General features: G+C 41.8%; 1 protein-coding gene across 11 annotated transcripts in view; it reads right to left on the reverse strand.

The window, feature by feature from the left end:
- LOC144263186 (uncharacterized) overlaps positions 1–10,295 on the reverse strand; it is a 289,824-nt gene extending 279,529 nt beyond the window's left edge. For 9 of the 11 annotated variants that reach the window (XR_013345759.1, XR_013345757.1, XM_077813960.1 and 6 more), the window contains exons 1-2: positions 10,105–10,295; positions 8,230–8,294 (exon numbers count right to left, since the gene is read on the reverse strand). Coding sequence is in view for 7 of the 11 variants with exons in the window: in XM_077813960.1 (XP_077670086.1) it covers positions 8,230–8,294; positions 10,105–10,273 (234 nt within the window). In the remaining 4 variants the exon portion in view is untranslated. The remainder of the gene's footprint in view (positions 1–8,229; positions 8,295–10,104) is intronic. The other 2 variants (XR_013345761.1, XR_013345760.1) reach the window with 2 other exon arrangements.
- Between the last annotated feature and the right edge of the window lie 11,233 nt (positions 10,296–21,528).

The following is a 21,528-nucleotide window of genomic DNA, read 5'->3' on the forward strand; positions in this document are numbered from 1 at the left end:
TATGAGGAGAGGCTGAGGGAGCTGGGATTGTTTAGTCTGCAGAAGAGAAGAATGAGGGGGGATTTGATAGCTGCTTTCAACTACCTGAAAGGGGGTTCCAAAGAGGATGGCTCTAGACTGTTCTCAATGGTAGCAGATGACAGAACGAGGAGTAATGGTCTCAAGTTGCAGTGGGGGAGGTTTAGATTGGATATTAGGAAAAACTTTTTCACTATGAGGGTGGTGAAACACTGGAATGCGTTACCTAGGGAGGTGGTAGAATCTCCTTCCTTAGAGGTTTTTAAGGTCAGGCTTGACAAAGCCCTGGCTGGGATGATTTAACTGGGAATTGGTCCTGCTTCGAGCAGGGGGTTGGACTAGATGACCTTCTGGGGTCCCTTCCAACCCTGATATTCTATGATTCTATGATTCTGTGGCCACTGGATGAACAGGTTTCTGTTCCCTGACTGGCCAGAGCAGGGGCTGCTCCAGGCTAGGGTGGGCACATGACTCCAATTAGCCTGCAAAGAGTCAGTTGAAGCCGTTAGGCTAATGAGAACACCTGACTCCAATTAACCTGCAAAGAGTCAGGCTGTTAAGCTCATGTGAACACCTGACTCTAATTAAGGCCCCTCTGATACTATAAAAGGGCTCACTCCAGTCAGGCTGAGGAAAGCTAGGGAGCCAAAGAAGAGGAAGTGTGGCTGAAGGGCTGGTTAATGAAGACACCCTCAAGCCACTGGAAAGGGAGCCTGAAGGTAAGGGTGAAGAAGGTGTTGAGAGAGAAGTGGGAGAGCTGTGGGGAAGTGGCCCAGGAAAACATAGCAATTCTGGCAGTGAAAGGTCAGCTGCTAACAGCTGCTGCCATTAGGGTCCCTGGGCCAGAACCTGGAGTAGAGGGTGGGACCGGGTTCCCCACAACTCGCCACTACAGAAACACCTCCTGGGAGGGGAAGACAGGCCCCTGTCAGGACAGGAGGCTAAACTGTTCTGGAATAAGCCTATAGGGACAACAGAAACTGTGGGAGTTCTCTAACCAACCTCCTTGCTGGCTTATGATGAAAATGGCTCAGTAGGCTGTGACCCTTGTCTCTAGAGGGAGAAAGGCTATGTAAAAGGTCACAGTGAGCCTCTGAGGCTAGAGTAATCTGCCAGGAAGCATGGGACCCACTGAGACAAGGTTGGAGCTCTGCCACAGTACACAGTTTGACCACAGGTTGCAAAGCACATCATTCCAAGCTTTTGTCAGGTAGCTCACAGTGTCAATTACAAATGCTAATATTGATCAAGTGAGATGCCACCACACAAGAAATCAAGGCTTGTGAAATGGTGGCATGATTAACTTTTCTGAAGTACACTGTCTTTACAAGCTGTGGTATGGTAATGTTAGCATGTTTAGGAGGATCTATCTTGAGCACCTGAAATAAAAATATTGAAAACTGGTCTATTGTAGAAGTTGGTGGTTTCATCAGTGATCATGGCAATGGAGTTTCCTTTCATTAAGAAGGCACCACTTTTCTTCAATTGATCTGACTTGGGAACAGCACCACGACCCTTAACAAGTTTGGTCAAAAAATCTCTGACAACAGGTAAATCCATTTTATGCAGAGGAATATCTGCTTTTACACACACTCAAACAACATCTGGAGTGACAGTTTCACGCTGTTCTTTGGCAGTTCTAAAACACTGAAATGATCCAGTCATAGTGCATTGTTTCTTTACCATTGTCAATGGCCCTGCTGTTTCAGCCTCATGTTTTCATTTATTTTCGTTTGGTTTATGATTAGCAATTTCCATGTGTTCTACAATTGTCTGCCTTCAAACAGAATCTACAGCTTTGCTGCATACAGGACAGAACAGCACATCAACGTGAAATTCGTCCTTGCCAAACTCAATGACACGGTCTTTAGGGGCGATTTTTAAAATCTTCTGCTTCTTTTCATAACTTTAATTACTCACTTCTGGAGGCTGAAGTAAAATTTGAGATACATTAAAACACGAATCCCTGAACGACATTCAGTAACCTCTATGCGTTGGAAACTGTCTTTTGGAGTATGTTTAGCTATGTAAACTTAAAGCGCATTCAAAAATTGACCACAAGAGGGGGAGATTGTGCACATTGAATAAGTGACTGTGATGGGCTGTATTCCCCACACTCGCCCTGAGAGGGTAAATTAGGCCAGGCAGGTCTAATTAACCAGTTAAGCCGCAAGTAGGGGAGAGATGGAGGCTACTAATTAGAAGCAGGCCGAGCTGGGCAGGAAGAGGAGGAGCCTGTATAAAGCCCAAGAGCTGAGCACAGCAGGAGGTTACCCCCTGAGAGGAGGGAGCTGGAAGGCTGGTGCATCCCGAGTGGGTGGGAGCCAGTTATATAAGAAGAAGCCCAGGGAAACAGCGGCAAAGGCAGCATGGGCCTTGGCTGGTTGTTATAGGGTCCCTAGATTGGAAACCAGAGGGCAGGCCTGGGTTCCCACACCAGCCACTGGATAGTGGCACAGGGCATTGGAGAATTCAGACAGCTGATCCACAAGGTCTGATTTCTCTGGAAGGGGAGGAAGTTAGTGACCTGGCTGGAGGGCCAAGCCAAAGACGACAAGCTGTATCTCCAAGAGAGGCTTCAGACTGAGAAGAACATGGGCAGAGAGAGACCGCTGAGGAGGGCGCAGCACCTGTCAGGGGTAATCCTCAGGGCAGCCAGGAGGAGGCGCTACAAGCGGTGAGGGAACCTGGTCACAGTGACACTGGTACTTTCAGTAAAATTAAGTTGTTAGTTTTTATTTCTTTTCACAAAATGTAAAAATGCAAATTCTACTTTTTTTTCCCCCAGCAAATGGATATCTAATATCCCTGGTGATTACTATATTTGATCAGTTGTATGCGATTACTGAGGCCTCAGTCCTAGAACCACTCTTCTCATGTGAGTCAAGTAACTCACCACCACACAAGTTTGCAGGATCAAGGCTTTACTGTATAACTCAGGGAAAAGGCTGCGTTCCCCTCAGCAGCCAGATATCACGACCAGGGCATGGCGGTCAGAAGAGTTGTGATCAGAGACCAGGAACAGCTCTGAAGGTAAAAAAGTCAGCATCAGGAACCAGGAGTCAGATCCATCACTACAGCTGACAGTGGAGTCCACCATGTTGCATAGACACCTCCTGGAACTCCACCTAGGCTTAAATAGAGTGCCTGGACCAATCAAGGATCATGAAGGAAGCTGTCAGTGAAACCTTCTGAGGTGGTGGTTCTTGTGGTGGTGCTCTCCATAGAGTCTGTGATAATGGATGCAGCCCTATCACAGCTGCTGGGTAGTAGGGTATAGATATTGGCCATCCTGGGACCTGTATTGTAGTCCCTGCAGAAACTCATACCAGAGTAACAATGGTTTAAGGTACAAATAAGAAAATACACTTATCTATAAATAATTCAACATTTTCACCCTTCCTGTTAGAAGCATTTAATAGGAAAATAGCAGATAGTTTTGTTTCCTTTTTCAGGTTAAAAATACGGCTTGTTCTGCCGCATCACTGAGATCCTTGCCTATTTTCCCCTCCATTTGTTTTCAAAAGACATTAGGGCTTTTCAAATGCTATCCCTGGCCTGCTTCTATAGTTATTTTGCTCCCAGGACATATAAGACTGAGCTAGAAGGTGGCTGCATTTGTAGAAAGAGCAGCAAGAAAGGGGCACACACAAAGAACTACATGTATTTTATGTTTTACAGTTTTTCCTCTGTGCCATAACAGTCTTTGTTTGCTGGGAACACAGCAAAATCGTAGCATGTGATTTTATTAAAGAATTACTTTTAAAGGTCACTCTCCCCGTCTGTTCAGTCATTGGACTCTCTGCTGAGACTGTCATTAAGTATGCCAAATGAGTGCCAGTTTTGCTGATGGGGAAATCTGTCCACTAGAAACTGAACAGAGATTACGAAGGCATTTCCCAAAGGCCAGTGAACAAACCAACATTAGATAACAAAGCAAAACATTTTTTAAAAAAATGTTATCTGACTGTCTTGGTGCAAACAAGCCAGCAGTTTGCAGAAAGGCACTTGTTATTCTCTACATATCTAAGGCTACTTCACCCAATTATCTCAGGTGCTTCTTTCATCCAGTTACCAGTAAGTCAATTAACAATACTAATCAAATCAATTCTGAAAAACCTCATGACAATAAAATTAGTGAAAAATGCATCTACAGTCAGCATTCAAAGAAAATCAACTATTTTTAAGGTTCGCTCCCACCATATAGAAACAAAGAAACCAAAAAATAACCAACCAGAAAAAAACCCACAACCCACCCCTTCGTCCCCCTGTTACTGGAAACTCAAAGGATCAGGGATCATAAAATCCATCCTATTAGGCAGGGGCATGTGTCCTACCAAAGATTTGTCTAACCCTGCAACCAAATCATTTATCATTCTTACTTTTTGAAGTTCCATTGCACGTGCAGCCCTTAATAAAACTACAAAATGAAGGGAAAATTCTGCATTCTGCTCCTGCCATGTAGCTCTTTTGCCTTCACTATGAGCAGACTACAGCCCTAGGTAGATACGTACAACCTTATCTGTAGCAACAGTCTACATGTATATACAGAAGCATACTATTTAATAGGTACACTATTACAATTGGTATGGTTAATGCTATCTGTAACTATTGGAGTAAAAATTGTATTGAGGGCAGTGTGGCTCAGGGAGAGATTGTACCTTAGAGAGAAACAAGCCTTCCTTAGGGAAGTGGTAACATATGCATGTGTTTTCCAGACAATGTCATGCCTTCACATTTTTTATACTCACAAGTATGTATTTTTATACTGATTCTGTAGTTTTCGTTTTACTTTCAGATTCCATTTAGAATAGATATGGGGGAAAGCCATAAAAGAAAGAAAACAATCCTTTGAAATGAACGGAAAATACCAATTTTGATCAAAGCTTTTAGTATCAGCTCTTTCTCCTACTTCTCAGTTCTCATTTTGCTCTCCTGCTGATAAGGTCATTGGAAGTATGAATTGAAGCAGGAGAGCTAAAAACACAGGCTAAATAAACTGGGTTCTGTCACTACCAGCACATAGAAGTTTTAGTGATGTGGCTTATCTTATGACTGAACTCTCAAAAGCCTAAAATTCCACTGCAGCTAAATTAGTGTTTAACTGCTCATAAATCAATGGAGGGTTTTGAACACAAGGATTACAGCTTCCAGCATAACAAGAAAATACACACTCATGCTTCTGCATTGTGAGGGAATGCTTTAGGGAAACATCTTGGGCAGAAGTTACACAGAACGAATGAAAATGAGTACTGGGAGAACCCAGGAGAACCCATTGGGCAAGAAAGCTCACCACAGTGTGAAAGGAAACAAACAGATTCATGAGCTTAATTAAAGAGCCAAGAATTTGAAGAAGAGAGTAGTGGATCTGGAAGTCCAATTCCCATTTATTTTCATGGGAAACAACCATACAAATCCCTTGGGCACTGTTGAAAATTTCAGCCTAATAATATAATTATTTACTTTTAAACTTAAAGATTATATGAAGGGACAGACTTTACTTGCCCCTTCTGTAGATGTGCAAAGGGAGGTTACAAGGGGAGTCCCTTCTCCCCAGTTTATGCAGCCTGCCCTTGGCCGTGTAGCAAAGAATTGAACCAAGCTGTCCCAGGTTCTAAGCTTGTGCCCTAACAACTGGAACACACTTCCCCTCTGAGCAAAGCATGACTTCTTACATGCTCCGTGAGGCTGTGAGTTACACCCATTACAATCTGTGCCAATCTACACTGGACACCACTCAGTGTTAGCACAGTTTATAAAGCCCTTCACACAGAAGTTTAGATTAAGTATCTGAGCAATCATCTCTTTGTTTTATAAACTAATAAAATAGTAGGACTAAATAATATAAGAAATCTTGAGACATGCATTCTTATGAGACCCACCCTGTAGTTTCTTTTTACCCATGATTTACTGAAATTGAGGGATATGGGCATGTTATTGCTGGGGGAACACTCTTTCTTTCAGTGCTCCACCCTGTCTAGCAGGGCTTGTTTCTATTTAAAAAAATAAATAAATAAAATGAACCTGACTCCCCATTGCATCACTCCATTTTTATGCTGGGTTAATACCATTAATTTTAAACCACTTTTTAAAATATATGGTCAATATTGCTTGTTCTGTCATTAGATGTCTACAGCTAAAGTCCTCATCCTGCCACCTACAACCATTTGGATTGTATGTCAAACATGTGTCATCCAAATTAACACTCTGAACATTAAATCTCACCCACTTTGGATAAAAATGCTACTTTTGTGACTCAGTATCATTTTACTAATAGGGTTAACCCAATTTAAAACAGGAGTAACCCAGTGGTGAATCACACCCAATAGCTGCTGAAGAACACTAAAAGGTTTTGCTGATCTGTTAAAGGCCTTGGCCTATGGGATGCAGCAGTTAAATAATGCAAATAAAAGACTTCACCATTCTATTGTGGGGATGACAAGACCAAAAAAACAGGTAGTCCCATTCATTCAAATCACTTAGTTGATTATGCAATTGCTTAAAGCTAAACGTGTGTGAGTGCTCTGCTGGATCAGGGCCTTAGCTTGTGGAGTAGATACATAGACTAGTTCCAAAAATTATCTGTACCACATATAGTCCTATTTCTCCACAGGCTATCTGTGATGTTGGCAGACCAGGTGCCAGCTCATGCCAAGGCCCCTTGCTTCACTGAACACTGATAAATGCATAGCTGGAAACCAGTCTGACTCAACTGTGTGTCAGCAGTGTTAAAATAGTTGTTAAGTTTATAAAAAAAGTGTTTAGACTTGATTAAATGCTTGTAGAATGCTGCATATGTTGATCTCACTTATAACTACACCATGAGTTACAGATGTTATATTGAGTATTTGCATTGCAAACCTCTGTAACCGTGTAACTCAAACAGAAAAGAAACATTAATTAATGTTAAGTGCTCATCCTGCACAAAAGAAGGCCCACTGAAACCAAATGAGGCATTGTGAAACATCAAAGGACAGAGACTTTGTCGATTGCCCACACACACACATACACACACACCTCCATGAAGAGGAGACAGGTGCCAACACCTGTCCCATCAATTTGAACTCTGGGGGAAAAGAATAATTTTGGGGCAATATTTTTAAGCATAAGCAAGGGATCCCCAAGCTGCTTAGTGTGGGTTAGCCCTAAAGGACATATAGGGCTGCATATATAGTGGCTACTATCACTTTTTGGATAGTAAGACTAACTCTTGTGTGCATATGTTTACCTGCTTTAGCCTTGTAAACAATGTGTTTCTTTTTCATAGTTAATAAATCTTTAGTATTATAGGATTAGCTACAAGCTTTGTCTTTGGTTTGAGCTCTGAGGAACAAGTGACCTGGGATAAGTGACTGGTCCTTTGGAACTAGGAGTAAGCTGAACATTGTGATTTTGTGTGTGAGGGACCATCTATCACAAAGGCAAACTTGCCTAGTTGGCAGGATAAACCAGCATACCCAAGGGGACTGTCTATGTCTCCATGTTAAGGCTGTTATAGTGCTTGAGGAGTTCACACTTGATATTTGGTTGATGAAATCTAAGTATGGAACCCAGAACCATTTGGGGATTTGTGGCCTGTTTCTTAACAGTCTGCCCTGAGGTTGGCACTCACAGTCATGAGCCACTCCAGACAGCTTGACAGACATGCGTAGACTACTTAAAAAATAATCTGTACCACACCCTCCTGTTTCTTCCCGCCTTGTGTAGCCATTTAGGTACAAAGTGGGAGTAAAATGTTACTAAATCAGAATGGCAACATCTTACGCTCACTTGGCAGAAGTGTAAATGACTACACAAGGTGCAAGCCAGTGGAGAATCAGGCTCTTCTTCTGTCTGTGTGCCACTGCTGATAACTCTCCAGGACTTTAGACCAGCTGTTTTCTTTGCTTAGGGACAGTTGACAAAATGTTATACTAGGGTCTCTAGTGCATCATTTTGATATATTTTTTCTTATGCTTCTATGGTCTTATCTCGTTTACACCTCTTCCTTTATCATACGGTGCTGGTGCTCAATGCTGATGTAACTATCAGGCCAACCAATCATGTCCACAATATTAGATTGGATGCAGTGGTGCAAGTAGAATTCATTTCTTACCGATACGCTGCACCAGCTAAAGGGAGGGAGGGCACGTGACCTGTCCACATGACCCCCCACATGACTCCTCACCCCGACCCCAGCACTCTCCTTCTCCTTTCCCCATCCCATATTACCTGGGTGGGCGCTCTGTCCTCCTCCCGCTGTGCCGGAGACTTCTGAACTGCAGGGCTCTCCGGAACTGCAGTGGCAAAATGAGCAGAACATGGGGCTGCAGACCCTGGACAGGACTCAGGAGACACAGCTGCAAGGAAGGGCTGGGGGCGGTACAGCCACACCAGAGGAGCTGTCGGTGTGGGGCTGCACCTCCTGTGTCTCTCCAGTATGGAGTATGGGCTATAAATATCTTACTGGTACAGTGTACCAGACCGGAACAACCTACTTGCACCACTGATTGGATGAAAAAACGTCTGAGACATGATCCAAATGTTTTCATGGTACCTTAGTGAGTACATTATTGATGAGAGAACAAGAGACATTTGAAAGTATAGAAAAAGCTTGAGAATCCCTGGCTTAGAAATATTGCCCTCTCCAAATTCCAAGCAGCATAGTGATAAAGACTATCTCCTGGAGATTATAAACCTATGTAGGTATATTTAAATTATATTTATATATATTTATACACATGGATATGCCTAACAATAACCATTTTCCAACTAAAAGCGCGCAGTTATCCCTATGTAAGTAACACCATATTTATTGCTTGTTACATGTAAGACTTTTTATATTAAATTGGTATGGGAGAGAGAACTTTTTTTAGTCTTTCATGTTCATGTGGGGGGAATAAGAGGAAATTAACACTTCAGATATTTAATCTCAAAACCCAATGTTTAGTATGTCCTGTTTATAGATATTGTTGCCTTTTTTATCAAAATAGGGGCATCATCATATTACAGTAATTTCAGCTAATTTTCCAGAGAGCTGTCTGAATGGCCAACACTAGATCCGGAGAATTTTAAGAATGTCTTGATTAGGTTTCAAACCCACAAAAATCTTTCTTAAAAATATTAAGGTAGTGCACTTGCAAAACACGCCCAAATCTCATTTTCCCCAGTGTATTAACTACTCTGTTTCCCATCCTTGGTTAGTTAATGCTGCCTACAACCCAAGGAAGCATTTCTTTATGTAAAAGGCTATGTTTGTAGGATAATGTAACAAATCCATGTACTGAAAATAGATACAATTACTAAATAAATCATACTCGCATGCTGAACCGGGACTAGAAGCCTTGTTTTCTGCTCTCTCAACTTTAGTCTTTATCAAAGGAAGACTCCTTTAACTCATGTTAGTAATAGTCTCCTTGCCCTCTGAGCCAGACGCTAGAAGGCATCATCATTCAGACTTCCAATGCCACTGTATTTTATTAGGAACCAATATTTTCCAGGAAAGGAATGACTGAACCTAAGGTGGGGAAGAGGAGGACAAAGTTTGTGTTTCACGATAGTTCTTTCTGCATAGTTTCTTTTCACTGAGTATTCAGGAAAGTAGAATAAACTTACTGCTTGTTCTAGTACTGTGGAAAAAACAGAGTAAATATGATTAGCCTATGATGGGGAAAACAACATGTGATGCCTTCTTGACCCAATTTTAAGTTACTCTTCCAATATGAGTTTTCTGGGCTCAGACTCTCCAGATCCTGCTTTAAGACATTTGCATCAGGGGAAGATAAGATATGTTTGCCATTCCTTAAGAGATGGAATGTGTTAGAGAATGAGCAGGCTGACCCAGAGGCAGATTGAGTAAATGGGCTTCTTTATGGCGGTACTTGTTCCCCTCGACCCAATTATCGAGTAAGTACTGAGTTAATCACCTCACACACTCTTTTATCTAAGTTAATATGTAAATGCCTACATTTACTAAAACACCTCCAAAACTCTTATTTAGTAACATAACACCCATACAATGAATATTAATAGTCATATCCTGAATATAATTATCCCCGCCCCTGTTTACAGTTTACAGCATTAAGCATATTCTACAGACATTTTTACCTTGAAGATATATTTCTTTGCAGTAATTGCAGCCACAAATTCCCTTGATCAGCAGTCCACAAGGAAGGGAAGAAGGGGCCATGACCCTAAGCTCGTTTATGTAGCTGGGAAAGAAAGGGAGGGGAGATAACACTTCTTTACACAAAGCGTAACAATTAGACACCCACATTCCTTATGCAACTGCAATGCTTATCAATCCTAACAAGCAGAAGGGAAGGGAGAGGGATGGCATTTTATCTATCAAGTTCAGAAATGGTTCCCGTGAGTCTACTCCTTAATGCCATGTCAGCACACCAGCGGTTTCCCAGGTCTCTACTTAACCCTTACATGTCCCAACAGAATGCAAGATCAAAGTGCTCAAAAATCCTGCTGCACGAGTATCCAAGAGCACAAAATGTTTCTTACTTTACATATGAAATGTTCAACAGCCTTTTCTAAAAGGGAGTAGGCACTGAGAGGCTGGGGAGGCTGGGGAGCTACTGGAGACTCTCAGAAGATCTCTCAAATATCTACCACCTTGCATTAGGGAGAAGTTGGGATGGTTTCTAGTTTATGATAATTTATTCTTGCAGGAGATGACTAACAAAAATATTTCAGCAAAGATATTATTTTGCTTAAGAATGGACTAAATTGTACCAAATGCCAGGGTTCCCTCCCAGACTCAGGCCCTACTTCCCAGGAGAGTTTGTCCTTTATGAAATATCTTCACCCCAACTATCCTGCCCTTCTCTTCTCATTTACATAAGCTGAACACTAAACTATACTGTCAATAAACAATCTATTTTTCCATTAATAGAGTATAAATATTTTATAACAAAATGCAGTTTAAGATAAAGGGTTTGCCTCCTTAGTTGGTTATGGTTCTGATAAATTCAGCCCCCATCTAAAGAAAAATTCCTTAATACCTACCCTAGTCCCTGTCCCCTCTTCCCCTCCCCCTGCCAGTCTCTCTCACAGATACCCTCCACACATGCATGTACCCCTAGCAATATGAGGTTTCTATTATAGACCAAGGTCAATTACAGACATTCATCTTAAGGCTGTCTTTCATACATTAAGTAAATAAGTCTGACAACATTAGTATGAAATACAGTAGACAAGAAACTATATAGGATCACTGGGGTGACCATATGTCCCGTTTTGACTAGAACAGTCCCTTTTTTAGGCCCTGTCTCGGCCATCCTGACTTTTTTGACAAAACTGGGCATTTGTCTCATTTTCTCTTGCAAGCTGATCTTCCATTGGCAAGAGTAAACTGGTCAATGCACAGTTTTGCCAAAAAAGTGGGGTGGGACCCCTGGCAGGGCATGGATGAACATGCAGAAGAGTGGAGGGGGGTGAATCGCAATACCAGCCCTGTGCTGGAGGGAGGACTAGGGAGAGCTGCTTAGGCCAGCTGGCCTGCCACACATGCATGGAGGAGGGGCCTCAAGCAGCCCAGTGCACGGAGGGACAGTGCACTGGGCCGCCTGAAGAGCTCAAAGGACCAGCCCCATGCACAGGCAGGCAGTGGGGAGGCACGGACGAGCCCCACATGCAGGGAAGAAGAGAGCTGCAGGAGGAGGAGGTAATGGGCGGGTGGCATGGGGCTTGGGCCACCAGCCCCACATGGGCAGGTAGTGAGGGGGCTCAGAGAACCATCCCTGCATGTAGGCAAGAGAGTGGCGGGGGAGAAGGTAGTGGGTGCGAGTTGGAGAGGGGGAGGGTGACCTCAGGCTGGCCCCACGTGGGCGGGAGGCAGGGAAGGCTCGGGTTGGCCCTGCGCCGGGGGTGTATATCTTGGGCCGGCCTGGGGTGTCCCATTTTCCCTTTGGTAAAATATGGTCACCCTAAGGATCACCTTACACCATAGAAAAGCAGCTACTTCTGTGTCCAACCAAAGAACCTATTTAACAGCACATAATAATTGTTTAGGATCAGGAATATACCATATCCAAGTGAAATTGTACCTAAGTGGTTAGGATTTATCCAGGATATCCTGGTTAACATCCCTTATCCTTAAAACCATAATCTCACTTTTGGTTACACCAGGTTAGGGCCTCACTTTTACATTTAATCTGAAAGAAGCCAACTTCAGCAGCACAGCACTGGAAGCATTATTTCAATACTGAACAACAGGAAAGAGGATCTCCTTCTGAATTAGTCACGCAACTTCATGCAATGTTTGGGCATTCTTTAGAATACTCTTTCCCACTGCAGTAGTGACCAGTTTGAATCCTCCTCTGTTTATGAGGTCTAACAAGATCACAGCACAAGGAAACACAACTGCAGGCTTCCTTCAAATAGATGGGAAATCAAAACTAAACATACTATGCTGTTTAGGAGTTATGGAACCAGAAATCAATAATTCACAAAGAGCTTGAATTTATGAAACTTGGATTATTTCAAAACAAGCCACATCACAAAGACAAGTTCAGCCCTATTGGTGACATATTGACAAGCTCCCCATTTGGCTTATACTTTGTAACAAATCCCTCGGGCAAGAAAGCCAAATCTCATTAGGCAGATTCTTCAAGGTGTCACTCTTATTTAAGATGGATGTCATTTGGCTAGTTATTATGCCTAATAAAAGTACTGTGCACATACTTGGAGCTTTGCTGCTTGATAAAGTCAAAGCAAGCTAGGTAAAGGGATTTTGACATAAGCATTCATTAAAATATAGCCTACTCTACTCTCAACTAAAATAGGGCAGGTTTCTTTTTTTTTCTTCCTTTCATCATCTGCACCAAGAGCAATGTGCAGAAAGTATTCATAGCTGCAACAGTCCTTGAGAAAAAAATCGATACAGTAAATAATGCAATACTTTTCTGAATCAACAATTAAATTTAATACACTAAGAACAAAAGGTTACTTGATAAAGAAAGGTCATTTTTTTTTATTGGAAGGCTGTATTATGTTGTTCTTGTCTAATAAAAGAAGGGAGGTCACATATAACTGCTGTAACAAGAGTAATAAAATATAGAACTTTACAAAATGCAAACAAAATCTGACCATGTACAAAATCTGTCATAATGTCCCACTAGAGCACAGCAGGGTTAGTCAGGTTCCTCTTCTCTGCAGAGAGTGTATGCTAGGGCTAGAGATAGCTGAAGTAACCTCCAGAACAATTTAGTTGCCTTACAGAGAGGATACCTTCTCTTCATTTCCACCAGCAGATCTTCCTAGTGTCTAGCCAAGATACACGTGCAGGGCACTACGGACTGCATTTGACATCAACTGTAGCTGGGCACTGGACAGCTTGGCTGCATACATTGATTTGAACTTGGAAACCTGATGACTGTCTCCCACCGACTATGGACATCCTGACCAGTCCCATGTATTATGAAAGCATTTGTAACACTGACTAAGCATTATGAATATGATAAAGTAGTTAATTATTCACCAATTGGTCCTTAAAGTGTGTGCCTTTTACTTTAAATAGGTCAAAGGATTTAGTACTCTATTTAGCAGAAGTGTCTGTTCATAATTTTGCTAAGACTATACTCAGAGGAGAATCTCCTCACCAATGAGAAAATGCTTAGAAGAAATTCACTTCTTCAGGAAGCAATTTCAGGGGAAAAAACATATGCAATTAAACCACCATATGGTTTTTCAGCTTCATGAGTGATAAGCAGCACAGGCAAACAAAGTGCAAGGGCATAAATATTAAACAGATACTGATTCTTTTGTTTTTATGCCACATAAATCAGGATTTGAAATCTACTAAAGAAGTTTAGGGTAATAAGACATATTGACATAAGCCATACAAAAACAAACAAACAAACAAAAAGTGATGATCAAGTAATGCTAAGAGTTCCACTTCTATTCACAAAAACAAAAATGAAGGCTGCAATTTTGTCCTTAATTCAGCCTACTGTACAAAACTCATGCCTGTGTACACAGCCAGAACAAGGCCTATGAAGTATTTACCTGCCCTTTATGTGCTCAAAATAAGGTACCAAGAGTGACTTCAGTGGTACAACCAATTTTTTACTGGTCCTCTACAAAGAGGTGAATTTCACCTTTGGGGATTTTTTTTTATAAGAAAACAGAGGTTTTCATAAGTTACCATTCAGATTTATGAACCTGATCGAAAACTATTTATGAACCTGATCGAAAGCATAACCCCATTTTTTTCCATCATGCAACATAATGGTGACATTCTACCCTGGAAGAAATAGCAAATTTGTATTTATTTGCTGTAAATGGAAAGGAGTAGGTTTTTCCCCCCATGGCAAAACCAGCAAGCATCATTTTCAAAACTCCTCATTAGTGGTGTGGGTTGTTGGATTTTATTTTATTTTATTGCATTAGTGGTGTGATATTTTTCACATAACTATTTAGAATATTTTGAATCAAAAGGAACAATATAAAACCAAATGAATGGTTTCTAATACTCAGCAATTGGAAAAGTGTGCATTTTCTAATCCTCTCATCACTGAAGAATGAGCAAAATCCCTTCAGTGAATCTATGTTTCTTGAGAGAAAAACCAAGAATGAAAGATTTCATCCTCAAAGGTGAACATTCTGGAAGGCTCTTGTTGTATGAAAAGAGGGAGTTATATGACAACTGTCTTGCAGTCGTGTCCATGGTAATCTCTTTTGGGCAATTGCTATGATACTTTCTAGAGGTGGGCAAGAAGTCAACTGTTATTCTTTAATGTAGGCATATGATCAAAAAATCCAACTGAAATGGAGCTGCCTCCCGAGAAAATTCACAAGAAAAGGCAGAATTATACAGTATCAAAAAGGATTTTATCTAAATGAGCACAGAGTTTAGAGCATTTATATTTATCTGGATGGTGGCTGTGACCATCTTTAAAAGATCAGTAACATTTTGTAAAAAAATCCTAAGCTTTATCTTGAACACAATGTACCATTTTCTCAGAATAGATGTAATATTTGCTTTGCCTGACAATCTTATAAAAGGGTAAGTTATACAAGAAAAGACACACACACACACACACACACACACACACACACACACACACACACACACACACACACACACACACACACACACACACACACACACACACACACACAGAGAGAGAGAGAGATGGTTCAACTCTACATCCAAAAAGCCAGAGGATAGCTGAAATTGCTATTGTATTCTGACAGGTTTCAGAGTAGCAGCCATGTTAGTCTGTATCCGCAAAAAGAAAAGGAGTACACAAGTACTCCTTTTCTATTGTATTCTGTTACTGTTTTTACACAGCATTTGAATGCCTTCCAGAAGCAAAGGAAGTGCTGTGACTAGCATCTTTCCCATGTTTTGTTCTTTGTCTTTTCCTCTACCCCAGGGGAACCTGTGTGGTTTTTTTGAATTATATATTTACACTGTGCTATGTTTTTGAACAAAGAAGAGCACCTTTACTTGAAATGGAAGGTGGTAAAGTCTGGTTCTTAGTTCCTGTGACAGTTTGTTCCTCAGTCGTGGACCATCTCCCAAGAAAATTCTGTCTCCTGTACGGAGGCATTTACTTTTGGGGTAGAAAGTGTCATCATGCCCAAGGAGTGGAGTTGTAAACTGGGGTCTTCATTCTGGAGCTTTGGGCCCTAGTTTAGGTATCATGGGTCTTGGCCATTAAGCACATGAAGTGCTTTTGATGGTATATCTTATTTCACTCAAGAAACCTGTATAAACTATGACTAGCAAAAAGTACTTTTTTGCCAGTCTAAGATGTATCTACACCAGGAGGGTTTCCCAGGATAAATATGCAGCCAAACCTTTTCTAGCTTAGAATAGGCTTCAGAGAGCTGCTCTTTGGTGATTATACTTTGGTGTCTGAGCTGAGGTTTCTGCAAGAGGATTGCCTATTTGTGGTTTGTGTGATCATCTCTTCTGCAGGAAAACAAAACTTGTGTCATTTTTGTAAATAAAGAAATTACACTAGAAAATATTCTGGGTCACCAATTTCTCCTGCAATGGAAACAGACCTACAAGGCCCCAAAGTTTGCTGTCACACTTTGGAAGAACAGGAATATTGACCACACCAGTGGTTCTCAAAGCTCGTCCGCCGCTTGTTCAGGGAAAGCCCCTGGCGGGCCGGGCCAATTTGTTTACCTGCCTCGTCCTCAGGTTTGGCCGATCGCGGCTCCCACTGGCCGCGGTTCGCCGCTCCGGGCCAATGGGGGCTGCGGGAAGCTGCACAGGCCAAGGGATATGCTGGCCAAGGGAGTGGTGAACCGCGGCCAGTGGGAGCCGCGATCAGCCGAACCTGCAGGCCCAGCAGGTAAACAAACCGGCCTGGCGCGCCAGGGGCTTTCCCTGAACAAGCGGAGGACTGGCTTTGAGAACCACTGGACCACATGATAATGTCTAGCCAACCACAAGCCAGGAATTCTCTTGTCTGTAGCAATGATATTTACATCGTCTCAGAGGAGCATTTGTGAGGGTTAATTCATTTTTGCAAAATACACTGGCTATATGAACCCAATTTTGAAAATTAGCTCTAAATTTTGTGGGCACAATTCTATATCTAGCTACCTGATTCCACCTGTCAAACACCTAAACATTAGCATTTCTGAATTTAGTCTCTGTTCCTGAATTGTTAGATTTTACAGTTTTCTAAAATCTATTAATTGTAATACAGTATTTCCTGAATAATTTCTATGAATAATTCTTGGTCTGTATGCTATTCATGAACATTTTTGTGAGCTTCAATTCAAACTTTGAGCTGTGTTTCTTAAGTATTGACTGGCCACTAAAGTCACACAATATTGTTTCTATCTGGATTGGATAAGCATAAGTGAGAGAATCAGATTTCTAACATGAACACTGCTGTGAACAACTTCAAAATTCACTTTCCATACATAAATAATTTACAATACTTGGCTTTTTGGTATTTGCTGCTTTAATTAATATTTCTACTAGTAAACACTTTTACTAGAATATTCACAGAAAGTGAACACAAAAAAAGGACACAAAATATATGTGAAATGTACACATTATTTTATTTTTTGAGAATATTTGCCAAATGATTGGGGTTTTTTTAGTATTTTTAAACTATTTACCCAGCTGTGATGGGCAGTTTCCTCCTTTTGAAAATTATTCCATGCAGGACTGCTATTTTGACGTTAACCTGGTTCTGCAAAATTATAAAATAGATCTAGGAGTTATTCCTCCATGGGTAGCTATCTAGCTTGACCTTATGCTATTCTTTACAAAGAATTAGTTTCCCTATCTGTAAGTGCACCTTTTTTTTTACTGTCTGCTCCTCCCTATAATTCTCCCTCACTTATTTATTTGTGCACTCATCAACTCAGAGCTGTGCAAAATTTTGCATCTTAAATTAAACCTGACAAATTTCCCCCTTTTCCTGACTTTCACTGCTCCAAACGTAGGGAAACATCTGTGTACGTTGCAGCAGGGAGAGAGAAGCAGCATGAGAATGGGAGGAAGATCACAAGTAAACCAGAAGAAGGGTAGGCACAAGTATAGCCTCTCTGAACACTCTCCTCATGACCACTTCAAAGGCAGAGGCAGCTGAGGTAGCATATAGAGTAAAATCCTAGCTCAATGGCAGGACTTCCATTTACTTTAGTGGGGCCATGATTTCACCCCTCATTTAAAAGTCAGAGCTTCAGACAAGAGGAAAAATAAGCAAGCTGTTCACCAACCTTCATCACCATAGCTACTGAAATAGCTGCACATCCTCTCAGGAATAGACAAGAAAATCCGAATGATGGAATAGCAGAATAATAAGTGTGGTCAGAGCTGCTCTGCTCTCAATCCAGTTAAAGACTGTGGATGAGATTCACCTCTATTCACCTGATTTGAGGGCTCAAGAGAGATTTCAGTAGCTCATGGTATTGGTTCTCTGCACAAGAATAGACCCTATTGGTTCATAATCTGCCAGTGTTAGTCTTTGTGCTCTCTCATTATAAAAATGCTCCATTATTGACTTTGGTCAGTTTCTGCAGGACAGAAGGGGGCAGAAGAGTCAGTTGTGGGTGCATGATCCACTGGACCTTGGGTAGAATAGAGCAGTCTGTTCATTCCATTCCACCCCCTCTGAACATCCCAGCGTCAACTTCTCTGACTGCACACCTGATGGAGACCTCCTATGTGGAGAAGCACCAGATGGGAAGATCCAGCCAGCTCCCAGCCCCCTTTCGTAGCCAGAGGGGCACAAAGCACATTGTAAAATCAGGCCCTATATATTTATGCCCGGGACATTTTTCCCACAGACAGAAAGTAACTTCATACAATTTGTATTTTCCTTAACAGAAAAGAGTGACTGGCTGCCTCTGTAAACTGCACCATTTATCTACAAGTGCCATATTCACAGCACTTCTCTCATTTCATCAAATGTGTATGAAATGCCACAGTTTCTACAGAGGCCTTTGGTAACTGAACAAACAGAGTAAACAATATACTGTAATGCTGCAGAAATGTCTCAAGGGGGAGGGTTCTTGAGAAAAAACTTCAAAGCAAAGGGTGGGTCTGCTTGACTAAATGAAAGGTTGTGAGGTGATGCTGCAGAGGGTGCTCTGTCAGAGGCGTGCCCTCCGCTAGCCAACAATGGCCCAACAGGCCACAACTACATCCTTTCTTCAAGGGTCTCAGCAATTATTCCACTAGTGCATTTTAACATAGAAAGCACTCCTGCTGCCAGATTTATTTATTAATATTCCAAATAACTCTGCCCATAGTCCTAAAGCAGACCTTAATATCCCAATGTGATGTCCCCAGTCAATCCATTCTTCTCTCCCCCAGGTTCATCTAGTCCTCCATTTCCTTTTCCTGGGCACAGGCCCTCAGTGTTCCATTAAAATGAAAGTTAACCAAGATAATATCCTCCCATCCCAGGATAATTCCAGTCTTTTAATATTCCATATCGGCCTTACATGGGCTACTTTTTTTCAAAGTGTTTCAAGCAACTTCTCAGACACTCTTTTTGTGACTTCCATTCCACGGGGATCATTGGTTTCAGAGTAGCAGCCATGTTAGTCTGTATTCACAAAAAGAAAAGGAGTACTTGTGGCACCTTAAAGTCTAACAAATTTATTTGAGCATAAGCTTTCATGAGCTACAGCTCACTTCATCGGATGCATTCCGATGAAGTGAGCTGTAGCTCACGAAAGCTTATGCTCAAATATATTTGTTAGTCTCTAAGGGGATCACTGTTGACCATGAATGCCTACCTCAGGGAAGACCATCAGAAAACAGGGCAGACACCCCAAACTGGTGGTGATGTGTTCTATAATTAGATTTCATCGAGCCAGTAACAAATGTGAGCACCTGGATCATTATACCAGTCTTGTCATGGAGCCACAGACAGTCCCCTCAGATTCTCCAGTATGTCTTGCTACCCAGACAAACTGGATTTAGTGATAAATGGTCACTTCCACCAAAGATCACATCACATTTAGGTTGTTCCCAGTCCCAAGAGACCAGTCACTTACCCCTGATTAAATGGTACTCTAGCTCTTACAGCAAAGACAACATTGGTAGCCAATTCTGCAGTAAACTAACTAGAGATTTATTAGCTAAGAAAAGGAAATGAGAGTTATTGAGAGGTAACTGCAGGTAAATATATATATACAGGTGAGTCACAGTCTAATTCCAAATGGTAGCAGTGATGTAATAAACTGCCAGTTTCCCAAAAGTCTCCCAGGACAACCCAGAAACTCTGGGGATCTCTGTCTTCTTGTTCAGTTATTCTGCTCTGTTAGAATCCAAGCAGTCCAGAGATGAAGTATCTTTCCCTGAATCCATACTCATAGCTTCTTCTCACAGAAAACAAGCTGACAGGGCCACTACCCACGTGGGCATTTCCCTTTGATGATGAAGAGCGAGGAATGCATTTTGAGTCTTTGACCTCCAATCACACACAATGGCCACTTCCTTTGAGGTTAGCACTTTTCTGTTAAAGTTCTTTATTTGCATTTCACAAGGCTTCTTTCTTGCGTGATGGGTTATTTACTTACAGAGATATACACAATGTAAATGTTTGCTATTACATTATAGCAGGATACAGATAAGTGAAAACAATGCATGTAACATCCCATTACTTTTCATGAAGTTTAAACACCAAATACACTCATCTACATTTAAAAATTACATTTATCTATACTAATACACAGGTGACTTGACCGGGGCCTTTGGCATGAGCTGGCACTGGTCTGCCAGCATCACAATCACTACAGGAGCTGACTCCCCTCCTGCCACTCTCTTCAGGGCTTTTCCCCAAAGCTCCCCTCCTAGCCCCTTTCTAAGCCTGCCCTTCTGTGGCATTTGTCCCTTGCAGCTGCCTCTGTGCTACTCTCACCTTACCCTTAAGTCAGGTACCATCTAGTTCCTCATTTAGGGCCCATACCTTTCCAAGAGATGATTTCCTGCTGTTTTAAGATGTGATAGTGGGACTATTAAAGGGTGGGTAACATTTGAACACAGATGCTCATAAGCCAAGGCTCAAAGATATAGCTGGGCCATATACCATCGACAGCTTTAAAAAACAAACAGCACCAGATTAAAGTTAACTGGCCCTTTCACAGCAAACAAGTATAAAAATGCAGTGTGGGGATATCATGTTCCTGGCTGTTTAAACCATTGAGCAAACAAGCTGCCACATTAAGGATGAGCTGTAAGTGAGAGAGAGTCAATGCAAGATGGCCTGATAAAAATTAGTAACAGTAATCCTCTCACTTTAAGGCATAGCTAAGTACATTCAACAGGTAATTTTCCATTAAAAAGGGCATATTCAAAGCAAAATTCTGAACCCAGATTTGATATCTCCAAATGTGAACCCTAAATAAGCAGGGATGCAAAAGTAAAGAGTTCATTGTCACACTCTGTGATAGGTAGTTATACAGTTCCTGTAGTACCTGAGTGCTTTACAGACTTTAATTTATTGATCCTCATACCAGTGAGGAAGGGCAGTGCATAGAGAAATAGGGAGGCTAAGTGACTTATCCAAGGTTACACAGGAAGCCTGTAACTAAGCGGGGCCTGGAATCCAGGATTACCAAGTCAACTGCTAGTGTCCTAAACATTGGACCATCTTTCTTCCATATAATGACAATCTCCTGTCCATTTATCATCAGTTTGTTTTCTCAGGCTGAAGAATGACATCGCTCTGAAAATCCAGATGACAAGATAGTCCAAGCACTGAACGTGCAAGGGCAACAGGGCAATTGTTTATCATCGGCATGCCAATAGTCTTTTACTCCTTGTTTAGAATGATCTCTTAAGTGGCAACTGTGACATTTTGGGGTTCAACCCAGCTCAGTGAGGGGTTCTATCACCACCTTCCCTGTAACCCTGGGTGCCTGCTCTGTTGCTGTGGCTTACAGCCCAGATACCAGCAGACAAGCATGCAGGTCCCTGAGCATCTGTGTGCTGGGCAGCCCTCGTTCAGCACTCTGACCCCAGCAGCCTGCCTACAACACAACAGGCCCACCCTGGTCGCCACCAGCCTTGGTTACCACTTGCAGGTG

The sequence above is a fragment of the Eretmochelys imbricata genome, chromosome 3 (assembly GCF_965152235.1).
Source record: "Eretmochelys imbricata isolate rEreImb1 chromosome 3, rEreImb1.hap1, whole genome shotgun sequence".
Lineage (NCBI taxonomy): Eukaryota > Metazoa > Chordata > Testudines > Cheloniidae > Eretmochelys > Eretmochelys imbricata.